Source organism: Dermatophagoides pteronyssinus, unplaced genomic scaffold, assembly GCF_027571235.1.
Source record: "Dermatophagoides pteronyssinus isolate colony J.1.1.1.1 unplaced genomic scaffold, Derpt_VIB-CSIC_2022.12 sq0066, whole genome shotgun sequence".
NCBI lineage: Eukaryota > Metazoa > Arthropoda > Arachnida > Sarcoptiformes > Pyroglyphidae > Dermatophagoides > Dermatophagoides pteronyssinus.
In genome coordinates, this window is record NW_027461585.1 from 3,814 (window position 1) to 21,741 (window position 17,928).

At 28.8% G+C, this 17,928-nt stretch overlaps 1 protein-coding gene across 10 annotated transcripts; it reads left to right on the forward strand.

Annotated features, from left to right (window-relative positions):
• The first annotated feature begins 5,460 nt into the window (after positions 1–5,460).
• pico (ras-associated and pleckstrin homology domains-containing protein pico) lies at positions 5,461–17,765 on the forward strand. Of its 10 annotated transcripts, none has more exons than XM_075824288.1 (8): positions 5,461–5,484; positions 10,834–10,903; positions 10,981–11,382; positions 11,457–11,986; positions 12,300–12,605; positions 13,022–13,181; positions 13,809–14,520; positions 14,591–17,765. In XM_075824288.1, the coding sequence occupies exons 1-8, from the start codon at positions 5,476–5,478 to the stop codon at positions 17,190–17,192; spliced, it is 4,791 nt and encodes a 1,596-aa protein (XP_075680403.1). In that variant the 5' UTR covers positions 5,461–5,475; the 3' UTR covers positions 17,193–17,765. The 10 variants fall into 10 exon arrangements, with proteins under 10 accessions (XP_075680403.1, XP_075680405.1, XP_075680404.1 ...); XM_075824290.1 differs by having other exon boundaries at positions 10,834–10,901; positions 10,985–11,382; XM_075824289.1 differs by having other exon boundaries at positions 10,834–10,900.
• The last annotated feature ends 163 nt before the right edge of the window (positions 17,766–17,928 follow it).

Here is a 17,928-nt window from a genome sequence, read left to right on the forward strand (position 1 = left end):
GTTAATCAGTTTAGGATTTATATAAGTAAGAAGAAAGATTACCATCATTACTTGGAAAAAAACGACATAATCCTTTCATTTTAATGAATCATTGATCGATTAAAGCTAATTATTGATTGGAAAAAAATGATTCGTTTTCATTTTCATTTTCGTGATTTATAATTAATTAATTACTTAATCTTAATCTTAAATGATTGATTTTGAAATCCAAAGAAAATCAAAAGAAAAAAATCATTGATTACGTTGTTATATCGAAGAGGTTTGGCCTGATAAGTTTTTTCTTTGATTATAATCATTATTGATTTGATTTTTTGGTCAATTTTGATCCAAATTAAAAAAACAAAAATTATCCAATTTTCTTTTGCAAAAACATGTGATTAATTAAAGGCGTCTTATGCTTATCTGCACAAATCAGATAAACATCTTCGACGATGATGGTGGTGGTTTTCTTTTCTTGATGGTTTTTTTGTATTTCGACTATTTTAACTATGTGTGGTCTAGGAAATTATGAAAAATTTATAATAATCTTTTTTTTTGTGGCCGATTCCAAAAATGAAAATATTTTCATTTTTGGGTGTGTGTTTTTTCTTTGTTGTTGTTGTTATGGAAAAATGCCTTCGAGGTTTCAAACAAACAACAACAACAACAACTTGGGAAAAAAATGAAAATTTCATAAAAAAAATTATGAAATTGAATTGAATTACGATGAATTTAATTGAATTGAATTGAAAAAGTTTTTCTATTTTCACATAACGTTTTTTTGTTATTGTAGTGCTTGTTCTGTTGAAATAGTTGAAAAATTTTACAATTACAAATGGTGATGCTTGATGCTTGTGTTTTTGGAAAATGTTCTTTTTTTCGGTTTTGGTTTTTCTAGCCCTTTGGCTACATTATTGGAGTGTGTTTTTCAAAAGTTTTTTCCTATATTCACTCAAAATGAACATCAAAAATAGAGATAGACAGAGAGACAAACAAAATATAGTTACAAGTTATTTGATTGATCCATATTGATTTCTGTTCTTTTTTTTTAATGATCATTTTTCCAATTGAATATCAATTGGATTATATCATTATCATCATCATCATCATATGATGATGATGATCTCAATCTTATAATTGATTCTCTCTCTCTCTCTCCCCTTGTGTCTGCGTGTGTGTGTTAAGGTTGGGTTAGATATGATGATCCTCATCATAATGAATGGGGATATAATGATTATATCCAAATCATCATCATCATTGGATTTAGTTCAACAACAACAAAAAGAAAAAAGAAAGTAATTTTATTTTTACTAAACTAAAAATTTTTTCATAATAACAAGTTGAAGAGAGAAAAAAAATTCCCAGATGGCCCATATGTGTGTGTGTCCATTAACTACATTATTAAACTAATTGTCATTATCATCATCATTATTATTGTCATTGTTGATGGTAGTAGTAGGCAAGGCAAGGCCTATACAATAATCATGACATAATCATTATGTAATGGCTATGTCATGATTATGATGATGATGATGATTGGTTGTTATCCTTAATTTTATTATTGTAATTGTGACTGTAACACACACACGCACATATTTATATGGATCTAACCTAACCTAGTGACCAAAAATTGTTGTTGTTATTGCGGGTTAGTTTTTGCAAAAATGTAAAAATCTTCATTCTGAAAGAATTTTGAAATTCTTGATTTTGATGACTAAATAGCGACTATTTTGATTTCATGTTTCTTTGCTTGTTTTGAACATTTTCCAAGAAAAAAAAACGAATGAATGACTAATACGATAGTGGCATCATCATCGTTTTTTTGATTCTATTTTCATCCATCCATCCATCCATTTACTATGATGATAAATGTTTGTGTGTGTTTTTATTACATAATGACGATATTGAATCGAAATGACGTACTTGAACAGAAGATGCAATCAAAATATTGATTGATGCGGAGATGTAATGATATCATTTTCAATTTTCATTTTCATTCCCGGCTTTGGATCAAGATATAAAAGTGGAAAACAAAGAATTTTTCGAAAGAAAAAATGCAAAACAACCCTATGCAACTCGAACAAAACAAACTAAACCGAACCGAACAACAACGTGATGGGCAATTTTTCGCATGAAATGCAATGATGGTGATGGTTTCTCTCTGTCTCTGTGTGCATAGATCTCTATATATGAAAATATCCGAAAAAGTTTTTTTTTGCCAGAAAAGTTACTATATTTATAGAATGTGTTCTGTTGTTGTTTGTAACTTCTCATCGTATTCTGTTTGTATCTGGGTTTTTCCCTCATCATCATCAAAGCCTTAGATCGGAAAAAAGTCGTTGTCGGGTGATGATGGTGATGGTATTTTCAAAATTCTCCCGCGATTCATATCAAAATAAAATAAAAAAAAGGATGACTCATCGCTACGCCATTTGCGGATATATTTTCTGGTTTTCCGAAAATGACAAAACATTGCCCAAAATAATAGTAATAATAATGTTCGGGTATGTGTGCCCGAATCGTATTTTGCATCGGGCCATCAATATATGGCGCCTATGAAAATTAATGGATGTTTTTGTGTATCCTGAAACCAACCCGAAAAGAAAACCCGAATTTATTGTTAGCCAAGTAAACTACAAAAAAAAACTGAACTGAAACTTTATCTGCTTTGATGGCGTTCCATTTTTGTATTTTTTTTTTACTTTTTACTTTGAAACAAATGAAATTTGGTACCACTGTTGTTTCGGTTTCATTTGTTTGGTTGATCACGATCTACCAGTACAGTATAGTATGATTACCAATTTTTTTCTCATAACTTTTTCTGGCAATTCACTAGAGAAATTTTTTTAGTTGAAAAAAATTTATTCAGATTTTCGGTTTTTTGGTTTTGGTTGGTTATCTTTCAATCGATTTGGGAGAAAATCATGTGTTTTTGGTGCGTGTGATTCAAATTTTTTAAAAGAATTTTTCGTAATATTCATGCAAAACCAACAAAAATGAAATAGAAAAACAAAATTCGTGTTTTTCAAATGATTTGGCTAATTATTGTCATGATAATGATTATTATGGGGCCTTGAATTTTTTAAATAAAATTGTTTTAATGGCCAGATCAAATATCCAATGAAATGTTTGATTTGAAAAAAATCGATGACCATATGTGTGTAAAGCGCATATTTTCATCACACACACAAATCACAAACATGATTGTTTGACAACCAACCACGAAACACATGGTCAAAGTTCATTCATTCATTCATTCAGGATTCCATAATGACCATGATCACGAACTATTGCGTGGTATGATGGTCGTCGTGTGTTTTATGAAACATTTCCTTATTTTGAAGGAAATTGATTTATTTTTGTCAATTCTATTGATGATTTTTTCTGAATGCAAAACACGTATCTCTATCTCTTTTCTCTCTCTCTCTCTTCTCTAAACACACGCATAGATTGAATTCTGTGAATCTTCTCTCTTTTTTCTCATTCATTCAATGATGATCCATTATCGATGATAATCACGAATAGCCAAGGCAAAAATTAAATGACCCGAAATCAAAATCAATCAATTATATGATGATGATGATTCCGTCGATTCTTTTTTTTCGTTGTTTGTTGATTATGGAATTTTGTTTTTTTGGTTTTTGGCCTTTTTTCTGTTTGATTTTTTTGCTGAAATTCCAAAGAAATAAGCAAAAAAAAAAAAGAAATTTTTGCTGCTTTTGCTATTTCTAATATGTAAACATTTACATAAGTATTATGGCTTGATTTTCATTTTGTTGCAGAGAGAGAGAGAGAAAGGCCATAAACCCGAAAAATAATGTCATTCAATTTGAACTGAAATGAATCCGACATGAAGCCATAATGTTGTTGTTGTTGTTGAACATTTTGTCAACAACAACAACAACCGAAAACAACAACAACAACAAATGATGATTATGATGATGATTATTGCGAAAAAACAAAACAAGAGAAAATCCTCTTTTTTGAATGAAATTTTGCTGTAAATTTTTGACTATTTTTAGTCGATTTTTTCTTGCTGAATTTCATGGTCAATGTGGCAAAATGCTTTGTTTTAAAAAAAACTCCATTCTCGATTCGAAATAATGGATCAGTCTTGTTATATCAGGGGTTTGATGAATGAATACGAAAAACTCATTTTGAAATTTTGTTGGTCGAGCTGATTCATCACTTTGTTGAATGAAAATGAAAATGTCACGATATTTTAGTTTGTTTGATGAAAAACAAATGCAAGTTGCAAACAAACTCTCAGTTTGACTTTCTGTCAAATTGCCAGAGAAAATGTAATGGAGAATCATATCATCCATCGTTCATTGCTATCATTTCTGTTTTGGCCATATCTGCTATATTGAACTGAAATGTCAGAACAAAAAAAAAGTTGATTTGATTTTTTTGATTTATATAACGTGTATTATTCATTTGATATTGATGATATCATTTTTTTTTGCATCCAAAACTTGAATATTTTGATTGGACTATGAATGAATGCAAAAATGCCATTGGATTCTATCATTGGTTTCATGATTGGGGTTTGATTTTTCAAAAGTGGATGTTTTTTTTCCTGATTTTTGTGTTTTGGTGTTTTGCAAAATTGTTATTTCATTTGAAAAACTCTTATAACACACACACATACATCACATACATCACCTAGCAACATTTCCTTCCTCATATTTTTTGTTTGTTTGAATGAATTTTTTAAATTTCCTTTTTTTTCATCGAAAACAGAAAAAATTCTTGTTTTTTTCTGATCGATATCCGAGAAAGGAAGAAGAAAATTTCATTTTGGGCTAAAACAAAACACCAAAAACAGAAGAAAAACTAGTGTAATTTGATATTTTTGAAATGAAAAAAAAAGAGTTTATAAAAACTCTTTTTTTACAGCGAATTTCCGTTTTTTTTTTCGTTCATTCATTCATCACATCAACATAAACAAATCGGTTGAAAATTTTGATGATTTTTGAATGTTTGTTGATGTCGTTTTTGATTTCATTTGATTTCATCATCATTGCATTTTCGATCGATCGATTATTTACATAAATGACCAACGTTTATCACATATAAATATTCTCAATGCTGATGATGATAATCCGTTTAATTTTGTTGTTGCCAATTTTTTGGATTTCATCAAACTAAACTAAAATTAAGTATTTATAGCCAAACAACAACGAAAAAAATAGCTGGAATATTGCAATACTTTGTGATTATATAAAAGTATCACTGAGAAAATAATGTTTTCAATTTGTTTTTTTGTTGCCTACTACCATTTTATCATTACTATTATTATGAGAGAGTTTCTATGGCCAATATTATCATTATGATATATCCATGGTGACATTTATCATCATCATCATCATCATCATCATCATCATTTTGAGTTTTGGGTGATAAAGTCAAAATAATAAAGCTACAACGACATCGACTATAGTTTCATAGTCTATTTCTTTGTGTTTGCAGAGGGTGTTTTTATCATTCTGGTTGATGTTTTTGGTTTGTTTGATTTATTTTCCATTTTGTTTTGTTTTGGTTATTTTGCTTAAATCGTTTATATTTACTGATGATTTGGTTGGTTGGTTGATTAACAAATGAAATTTGTTTGAATTAAAATGTTGTTGACGTTTTTTTTGTGTTTGATTGAACTTTGTCAACGTAAATATTTTTTTATCTGCTAATTCAATTCAAAACAAATATTCCAGGTATAAAATTCTTCTTATCAAATATGTAACCCTTGTCTTTCTCTCTCTCTTTGTCTGTTTGTATTTGTGTGTGTGTCTAACTAACCCTTGAAACAATCATCAATTTTATCTGACAAACAAACCTGTCCTGGCTGTGTAGATAGGCGCGATTAGATTATTCATTTGTTATGATGATGATGGTTATATAACCAGTTGACATTTTTTTTTCTATTATCTTTTGTTTTTGTTTTTTAACCATCCGTTCATCATATTCATCATCCATATTTACAATATGTCATGTAGTTCTTTTGGGGTTAGTTACCTGGTTTATTCAGTTTGTTTGTGAATTATTCAACAAAGAAAAACTTCCGTTTGTTTTGAATTGGCTGTTTGAATCGTGATTCATTTGCAAATAAGGTAAGAATTTCTTTTCTGTATGAGATCTTTTTTTTTGGGATCAAAGACTTTACCTGGTTATTATTATTGTTTTACTAAATTATGCAAATATGTAAATTAAATCAAGTAAATATGCAAATTGAATTTAAAATACGATCTAGATTTTTTTTTAAGTAATAATCCTGGTAAATTAATAAAAAAAATGATGATTAAAAAGATATCAAAGTTTGAGTGAATGAATGACTGATGATCATTGATAACCATAGTTGAAAATTTTATTAGTCAAAATAAAGCATAAATTTCTGACTGTTTCTGGGCATCCATTTTGACCATTTTTTGAAGCCAAGGTGACCGCGATACTTTTTTTTGATTATTCGTCGTTTGTGGTAATTTTTTATTGATCTTTATCAACGACGATTATGATGTTTATGGACGACATTAATCTCCATTTTAGTAATGTTTTTCTATTTTTCAAAAGCAAAAAAAAAAAAATTCACAAAATCCGGTAATATATAGAGAAGTGATAAGAAGAATTATGATAATGATTGTTATCCTCGATCGTTTTTCATATATGATGAATCGTTTGTGAAATTTTCTTTCTGCTAAATTTATTCACCTGTTTTTGTTTAAATTTATCCAGTGAGAAAAATCCAGATCAATCCATTCATTTGTTTTATTGATGCTAATGAAAAGGAAAATTTTTTTTGATGAAAATCTTGAGTTTTTTTTGTGTTTTCATTTTTTAAATCCAGTTTGTTTCAAAAGTCTGGAATGATTTTATCATCAAAGAACCTAGAAAAAAAACAATCGATTAATTAGATTTTATTAGTAAATGTGAATTGAATTCTTCATTGGTGGCTTCATGGTTCAAACAATTACCTTGATTTAAAATTCAATTTCCATTACAGACAGGTAGTCAGATAGACATGTTTTGATTGCTGATCTCCAATCATTTTCATGAATATTTTATTTTGGCCAAAAACGACGACGATCATATTACTCAATTCACGATCGATTTGTTCTATCGAAAAATCAATGATCAATAACTTCTGATTGAATCAGTGATCCTTTCCTTTCACAGTGTTCCTCTTTATTTTATTTTCTGATTTTTGATTTTTTTTTACAAAAACTAAAATTATCGTCTATATAATTATAGTCCATTACATTTTATTATAAATAAATCAAATGATGATGATCATTTCTGCTTGCTGCCAAGGTTATTTCAATATTTCTTCGATAATAATAATAAGCGCATAATGATGAATATATGAATGGCATATCGTCAAAGTCGAAAGCAAATATCGACGTTATTGAATTACACAAATGATAATAATAATTTCGTCTAAATTTTGGTTGATTTTCTGTTGTTGTTGATCAACTCTTTTCCCATGAAAAAATGGACTTTCATCTTTGTTGGTTGGTTTGTTTGTTTGTTTGAACATCCATTAAAACCAACGATGATGATGATCAAATATTGATCAAAAAAAAAAGAAAGAATATCTATCGTTGATTATCGATGATGATGGTGGTAGTTGTAGTGGTGGTGGTGGTTGATTCGAAACAGATAAATCGATCGATCGATTGATCGTTTTTTTTTTGTTTGTCAATCTAAATTTTCTGTTGTTGTTGTCGTCGGTTGATTCTTTTTTTTCTGTTTTCAAAAATTGATTTAAACCATAAAAAAAATGGGTGTTTTTCATTCTAACTGTGAAACAAATTGAACAACAAAGTGTTAAATGGTTCGCATCTGGTTTTTTGTTTTCTGCTAATTTAATTCGGTAAATGAAAGAAGAAAAAAAATTGATTTTTGATTTGTGAGTGTGAAGAAGAACCAAGAAAACACGAAAGAACAATCGAATCAATCAATCAAAAGCTGTTGAATGTTGAACAAGAAAAAAACCTGTTGTTTTGTTTTGTTTCTTATCATTGTTCTTGAACTACTTTTTCTTGTTTATTAACCCAAATGGTTTAAGCAAGGTTCATTTGTTTTTGTTGTTATTTTCTATTTTCTTTTCTGTTCTGATCTAGATTATCATTATTCGTGATTTTCATCTTTTATCTGATCAGCGGTGGTCTATCATTGTTGATTATGATGATAATAACCGTCATCGTTTGATTACCCGAAAAATCAAAGATCACAATTCACAAATCAAAGATCAGAAATCAAAGATCATTTTTCTGAATGAATGAACAGTGAATGAACATTTATGATTTGATTTGCGAAAGCCCTTGTTTATGATTGACATCAATTTTTTCTTTCTTTCTCTTGGATGCTTATTGTTTGAATTTTTTTTTCAACTGTTGTTTATTGCTTCATTCTTATCATCATCATCATCATCGGTATTCAAAGAACGCAACAACAACGAATTGGAATAGATAGATAATTGGTGAGAAACAATTAACTATTTTTTTTTACGAAGGTTTGGCCCGAATTTTCTTGTTCAGTTTTTCTAGTTTTTCAGTTTATTGAAATCGGAATTAGGCCATCCTAACTAACTAACGAACAAACAAACAGTTTTTTTTCTGTTGTTGTTGTTGTTGTTGTAGACCTGAATTTAAATCATTGTTCAAAAAGATAGATAGATAACGAAAGATGATGTGTGCTACCTGTCTTTTTTTTACCTGTGTTTTTTTTTTTAAAATTTTTTTCAAAATTTCCAAAAAAAAACTGATAAATATCACTTTTATCAAATTTTTCAGAAAGTTTTTCTTGTTTTGTTTTGTCAATCATGTAATGTTGAAAAGGGAGAAAAGGGTTAAAAACTCTATATTCAAAACAAATATATAGAATGTTTGGCCTCATTTTTAGACATGGACAGCGTAGGCGTTTTTTTGTTGTTGTTATTATTATCCAATTAAAACAAACAAAATGTTGTTGTTGATTATGATTTATGTCAAATGTAATTGTGTGTGCTTTGCTTTCATTGACAACATCATAATCATTATTATGTTGTTTTTTTTGGGATATGAATTATGTTTGGAAGAATTAATTTTCATCATTATTAATTTTTTACTTTGAAAATGATAAAATTATCCATTCAAAAATGGATGCTTAATTTTTTTGTTTTGTTTCTCCTTTTTCTTCTCATCATTGATCAACATTTACTTTAGAAAATTATTATTATCATTATTAGTTTGACCTTTCAAAAGAAAAAAGTATTTAATCTTTTTAATTTAAGCTTTTTCTGTTTTGTTTTTGGTCAAAAAAAAATTAATCGTAATTTCATGATGATTTTACACGTGTTTTTCTCTCACTACTACTACTTTTCCAAAGATCGATACATATTTTATCCGTTTAGCATAATGTTGATGATGGCATTGATCATTCAATTTTAATGTTCCCTGTTTTTATATTTATATTTATTCATCAGTTTATGCAAAGTTTGGCATTGAAGATTTTCTTCTGTTTTTCTTCTTCTTCTTCTCCAAAAATATTTAACAGAAAAACCGATATAAGAAGAGAGAGAGAGAGAGAGAGAGAGAGAGAGAGAGAGAGAGAGAGAGAGAAATCGATGAGAGACATTAGCAACAGATGAATATGATGAATGTAAAATCAAAAATAAAAAACGATAAGATAACGGTTCGAAATACGGAAACCCAAGTTGATGTTTTTATGGCTAAAAATCATTCACTTGATCAGCCAGTTTGAAAGTCATTTGAATCATCTAAAATGAATGAATTGAAGAGAGAAGAGAAAAAACGATAAGATAAAAAGAAGAGATGAGAGAGATAAGTGAACCGAAATCGTCTTTTTTTTCGGTTCCATCCATCCATTCAATCATTCATTTTCAATTGAATTTTTCAAATTTTTTTCTTTTCTCCACAATCATCAATTCTACAGAGTGCATTGTATGATGTTTACTGTTGTTTTGGGTTGCTTCATTGTGTTTTTAATGTTTTTTTTCAATCGTTTTTTGAACAAATGAATTGATCTTTGAGCTAAACGAAGAAGAAGAATGTTAAAAATTGATTCTCATTGATCAATAGGGGGTTATCCATAATGTGAATTTCAATTGAATTCCTCTTACCAAACATAGAAGAAAATCTTTATCGATTCCTATTCAATGTATGTCATCGATAATTGTTCATTTTTCTGGGTCACCTGGTTCATTTGAGAAAGAAAGAGTGTTGACCAATACAAAAATGCTAATTAAAAAAATTTTTTTATTTAAATTTCATTTTTTTTTAAATTCAAAATAGTGTGCTCTATTTTCATTTTAAAATTCTCAAAAATGTAAAAAAAAAAATGATTTTGATGATGATAATTGATGATGATCGTCGACAAACAATCAGCAACAGGTCGGAATATCGTCATCGTCGATTGATGATGATGACGACGACAATTTTTTCGTTATTGTTCAAATCCATGTTTGGATTTGCAAATTGCAAATTGCTAACAAAAAAACAGGATTTGAATATTGACAAACATATCATTATCATCATTCATTTGTACTATTCAGAATGATATCGATGATAATGATGTGATGACATTGATTTTTTTTTATTGCTAAGCCAAACAGGAAATCCTCTTTTTGATTATCCATTATCTTTGTTCACGAATTTGTTTCACTTAGAATATCTGTTATCATTTTCGTTTTTTTTTGTTTGTTACTATTTCTTGATTAGTTTTTGAAATCGAAATTGTTTTCATTGTCAATTTGTTGATTGCATACGAATAACATTTGTTTTTTCTGTTTTGTTTTTGATTTTTGAATTATGGATAATTCGATAATAAACAGTTATTTTTCTTCTTTAATGATTTTTGTAGGTAAAAATGTACGAAACAAAATCACCAATCAATAATTCATCGATTGGACAATCGAATAATAATAATGGTGGTAAGTTTGTTTGTTTTTTCTCCTTTGGTTTATAATCGATAATTCAAACATTTTTTTTCTGTTTCATTGTTTTATAGTTGTTGTTGTTGATTCAACTGATAAAGAATTTGAAGATATACTTCAACAATTAAATGCATTAGGTAATACAATTGATCAGGAATTATCACAAGTACCGGGGAAATTTTCAAAAACATCAACAACAACTTTGAATAATCATCAAAAATCGTATCCATTAAATTCAATCAATGGTGATTCGAATGGAATTACAGACAATCAACACCAGCAACAACAATCATCAGATATGATTATGATGAATACCTTATCAACTACATCACCTTCATCATCATCATCCACATCATATCCATCATCCAATTATCATCCGCATCATCCATATTCGATACATTCCTTTCATCATCATCATTCACATTCGATTCATGATGATGATAATGATTCAACGAATCAAATTTTAACCGTTGTTGGTATGTGTTTGTTTGATTGGATTAAGATTTTCCCTTGTAAATTTTATTTTTATGTATTTCCAAAAAAACAACAGAAAACAATCATAATCATCATCAAAATCATGATTCATCGAACTTGGTTTTGACAATTCAACAACAACAACAACAACCATCATCATCATCAATAATACCAAGTCAAATTGTATTACGTACCGATTCACCGGATAATGATTCAGCATTTTCTGATTCAATATCATTAATTTCATCCGAACAATCATCATCATCATCATCAACATCATCAAATGGTGGTGGTAAATCATTATCGATTCAAACATCAACATCAACAATACGTAAAGGAAATAATAGTACTGGTAATTCTAGTCAATCAGTAAATAGTAGTGATGGTTCTCAAACATCATCATCTTGTTGTGATAATAACAATATTGATCATCATCAGCAGCATCAGTCGATCATGAAACATGTGGTAACATCAATAAATGATAATGAAAATCCTGAACGAAATCCTATTCAACAACAACAACAACAGAAACAACAACAACAACAGCAGCAAATATTTTTCGAACAAAATGATAAAACTAAAAATGGTGATCTAAATGATTTGACGGTATGTTTTTTGGTGTCTGTTGTTCGTTGTGTGTTTTGTTTTTTATTTCCATTTGCCAATGACCTACTAATATATAATGATGATGATGGCGCCATAAGTGTCCAGAAAAAAAGAGAACACTTTTTATGATGATGATAATACCCGAGAAACCTGTCCGATTTTTTTTCAAATCAATTCTTAAATCTTTTTCTTTGTCTTTTTCTTTTTCTTTTTTTCTTTCTTTATTTTAATTATTTTTCTTTTCTTTTTTTTCCATAAAAATCTTTCTTTTATGATTTAATCATTGACCATGCATACACATAAACAAAATCAGAACCTAATATTGCCCGATGAAAATGCCAATTTAGAAAAACGAACAACAACAACATTTGAAGATGATCATGTTGATAATGTTAAAAAACGATTCGAATCAAATGTTGATCATAATATTAATGATGATGATGATGGTGGTAGTGGTGATTCAAATGATACAATTACCGATAATCATCATGATGATGATGATGATCATAATGATAAACGAAACGACATTAATAATGATAACGATCATAATAATAATAATAATTTCGATGAAAAGATACGAATAGCAATGGCTAAAATTCATGAAGCAAATATTCGTAAGGTAAAAAATGAATTGTGTCCAAAAAAAGTTTTTTTTTTGTTGTTTTAATTGGCTTTGATTTTGATGATAATGATCTTTATCATCAAAGACCACAATTTATCATCACACTAACCACATTTGAAATTGAAATTAATTTCATTTATAGACATTATCATCATCGCTATTAATCGATTGATCGATCAGTTAGATGAGAAAATTAAATTAAATATTTTCATTTTCGATCTGCTTATTCCATTTTCATTTCCATTCGTTTCATTTCATTTCCATTGAAATTTCTTACCCAAAAATAGCATGATGCTTTTTTTTTGTTTCTTCACTGGACACTGATTGGATTTTTGTTCTGGAGATTTCTCCGTTACCATTTTTCAATTTATTAATTTTTTTTTTGTTTTTTTCTTTGTTCACATTTTAATTAGCTATATTTAAAAGTATTTGCCGAAGATGATTCATCTAAATGTTTATTAGCCGATGAACGTATGCAGGTTGGTAGAATTTGTCAACAAATGGCCGAAAAAAATCATATTTCAATTGGAATTAATTATTGTATTATTGAACATATGCCACAATTATATTTAGGTATGTAAATATAATGTGGAGAGAAAAAACTATTGATTGGTTGAATGGCTTGGATGCTTGGTTTTTTTAACCCTTCTTTTTCCAACTTGAAATGATCCATAAAAAACAACAAAAAACAAAAACAATGATGATGATGAATGGAAAAAGACCAAAACAGACCAAAGTTTGAATAATTTTTTTTTCAACGATAATAATTTATTATCGACAACAACAAAACCATACACACACGGAAGCATTCCATTCTATAAGCTTATTGCATGATTGAATTTTAGTGTTTGTGTAGATCTTAGACTTAAATCTTGAATAATCTTCAATATCCATCATCATTCAAAAAAATCAGAAAAATTAAAATAAAATCAGGTCGACGAATGTGATTGAAATAAGTGCAAAAAGTTTGACATGTAAATTTTCATCTTATTATTATTATTATTGGTAACAACAAGGATTTTTTTTCAAAAGTTTCAATCCGATTAACAAGAATAATACTTTTACCATTCATCCATCCATCCATTCATTCATTCATTTTTAAATCGATAAAAGTTTTCTTGTCTATTTTCGTTTATGGATTTTATTAATAATTTTTTTTCTTTGCTGTTGTTTTTGTTTTTATCTGTTTTTTTTTACTAGAACGATTCTATGAAGATCATGAATCATTGGTTGAAAATGTTCTGTATTGGGGACGTGATCATCATAATTTAAATAAATTATATTTTGTTCAACAACCGGATAAATATGATATGTTTATTCAACCGGAAAAATATCTAATCAGTGTTAATCAATCAAATGAAAATGTTGATACATTAAAATCTGGTTCATTAAGAGCAAAATATAATGCTAATCAATTACGAACAGATTTAATTGGACAATTTTTTTCGAATAATAATAATAATAATGTACGTGTACCTGAAATCGAAGGTAATCTTTTTCTACGTAGTGATGGTAAAAAAGTTTGGAAAAAATATTTCTTTTCATTAAGATCATCCGGTCTTTATTATTGTCCAAAAGGAAGACCAAAATCAACAAAAGATTTAATTTGTTTAACAACATTTGAATTGAATTGTGTTTATTATGGTTTTGGTTGGAGAAAAAAATTTAAAGCACCAAATGATTATGGTTTTGCTATAAAACATCCACAAATTCAAACCAAATCACCAAAACATATAAAATATTTGTGTGCTGAAACACAAGATGATCTTAAACTATGGATGACCGGTATACGTATTGCTAAATATGGTCATCATTTATTGGAAAATTATAAACAATTTAAAATCAATAGTGATGAACTTTCCAGTTCTGTTGATGATGATAGTACCACCAATGGTGATGATATTTTAAACAAGTATGTTTTTTTTTCAATCACAGTGACCAAATTAACTAACAAAATTTACATTGTATTTTTTTTGTTGTAGAAAAATAACAACATTTCCAATGAATGATTCAACAAACAATGATCATCATCATTATAATTATGGTCATGAAGAATCAAACCATATTGATGATTATGATCATCATCATAATATTCATAATTCTAATTCGATACAAATGAGAATTAATCGTATACCACGTAGTGAATCTATTCGTTCATCAAGTGCATCATCTAGTTCAGGATGTATTTCGGAACAAAATAGTATTGTTTCAACACCATCATCATCATCATCGTCAGGTTCTTCATCAGGATCTTCAATTACAACATTGACAACAAATGGACATGGTCATCAACATCATGATCATTCAAATTATAATCATCATATGATTTCACCACATCATCATCATCATCATCATAATCATCATTTACAACAACAACAACAGCAACAATCAAATGCATTTGATGCAGATTTTCCAATCGGTACAATTAAACGAAAACCAAATGTTATGTTACAACCAAAAATACCGTTAACAAATACTACACGTAATTTAGCATTACAATCGGATGATGCTTTATTGGAAGTTAATGGGGATGATGGAAATGATAATAATATTGTTGGTGGTGGTGGTGGTGGTAATATCAATGATGATTTGCAACAATATTCAACAATGAATAACAATAATAATAATCGTCAACTAGCTATGGAACAATTTCAACGTGGAACATTAAAAACAGGAACACTTCGTCGTTCGGCTACTACAACAAATGATGAATCGCCAAAAAACAAAGCGAAATTAGCCTTATTATCACCGCAACATCATCATCATCATCATCAAATTTATCATCAACCAAATCCTATTGTTACCGTTTCGATTGTCAATAATAATAATAATAATTCTTCTGAAATTAATAATCATTCGGATGATGATCTTCCACCACCTCCGCCACCAATTCTAAAAGAAGCTGAAAGTACATTATCATTGAATAATGCATCATTTCCACCACCACCATCACCCGAAATGTCGGAAACATCACCAACTCCAGATTCGATTTCAAAATCTGGATCACCATGTCAATCTGATCAACAACAACAGCAACCAATGAAACCACCATCAATGGCATCATTACCATTACCACCAATGACACCACAACCACAAATGAAAAATGTTCGTCTTGCTCGACGTTTATCCGATCTATCGGAAAATTCTACATATTTTATGAATTATCGTGGAAATTATGATAATGGAAATTATTTAGCTATTCCACCGAATAGAATTTATGCACCAAATTCTAGAGCTAGTTTTGCATCATCATCCGATAGTACTAGTTTTGTAACATTAAAATCAAATTTTCTAAATAATCGAAGACAATTTCAACGTCATAATTCAGTTGATTATTATCAACAACAACAACAACAGCATTTAGCATGGGATAAATATGGAACATCACCACGTATTCGACCAATCAACGATACATTGATGAATGGAAATATTATGAATGAACAATTCTATCAACAACAGCAACCAATCTCAATTACTAACAATAATCATCAAAATTATATGGCTTTTAATCCATCTAGTCACAACAACAACAACAACAACAACAACAGTACAGGCAATGTTGTTGGCAGCTCTCATTGTTCAATAATTTCGGATACAACAACAGGAATTAACAACAACCACAACAAACGTATTGAATATGATATTCCACCGGCAAGAGTAAAAATTTTCAATTCACAATCAACAACATTACAACAATTTTCACAAATTGTTCCACCACCACCACCATCATCAATGAATTATTCGGCAAATTTTACACCTACAAATTCACCTTGTCATCAAGCCAACAACAACAACAACAATAGACCAGCTATAAAACAAGAAAATCATTATATGTCTATTTCACCACATTTATTACAAAAACATCAACAAATGTTACGTCATCAACAACAACAACAACAACAACAACCACCTGTAGATTATAATGATAATAATGTAATCTATTCTGGCCAACAACATTATCATCATCATAATAATAATGATCCAAATCAATTACCATATCATTTACCGGAAGATTTATTTCTTAAAAATATGGAACGTGTTATGCAGAAAAAATGGCATGTAGCACAACGATTACAACAAGATCAAACATCAACACCTGGTCAGGTACTTGGATTTCGTGATTCAGCTTATTTGCCACCACCACCTGATGATTCTTATCCAAATATGATGCCTGCACCACCACCACCGTCAACAGCAAACCATCATTATAATCAATCGTATAATCATAATCATCATCAGCAACAACAACAATATAATTTGGCCACAACTAATCATCAAAATTCATCAATGATTTATCAATCAACAATACCATCATCACCATATCATATGGCCAACACCACCACCAACAACAACAACGGTTTGCAATTGCCAAAATCTGTACAATTTTCCGATAATATCCCGATTCATTCAATGACAATGGAAAATTCTTCATCAACATCAATGACATCGCCAATGCATCAGCCAAATTTTAATATGTTGACAAATGGAGGTCAACATCAACAGATGATGAGATCAAAAATACCACCACCACCACCAAAACGAAGTGAAAGTACACAACTTACAACTGCTCCGAATCGACGATAAAATCATCAAGTAGAATTTTTTTTCCTTTTGTTTAACATTCTTGTATTCAGAATTCCATTCAATGTTACTCTCATTTAATTTATCCATTTCGAATGTGAATGATATGATTTTTTCACTCTTTTCATTTTCTTTGTCCTAGATTCTCATCATTGATCATCTCAGATTCATAAAAAAGCCTCGACTTGATTCTTCTTTATTATTGTTGTTGATCATCATAAATGTCCTTGTAACGAATGAGCTTAATTTTTCTTTTTCTCTCTTTCTCTGTTATTTCAATCTCGACATAGAATTTTTTGTTATCGTTCATCACTTTTGATGTTTGTTTGCTTTTGTTCAATTTGTCAATTTAAAATGAAATAAAATAAAAATAAAAATATCTTGCTTACCGATAATTGCCAAAAGAACATTGCCTCATCATTTTTTTTTCTATAATGCAATATTACCTTATCAACTTGCCATTTGTTTTTTTATAATCCTTTTTTTTTATTTAATCGATAAATTAGATGATCCAAATATTTGTTAATAATTTCTTTGTAATTAATAAATGATAATTATAATTGAATTGGTGTCCTATTTATTATTTGCAAAATAAAAAAAATTTATTTAAAAAATCAACAAAAGTTTAAAAATTCAATTACAATGATAACAACAACAACAAAGAATTATCGATGATTGGAAAATGGATTACAATACTTATTATTTACAAAAAAATAACTTTACAAATTGGAAAAAAGAA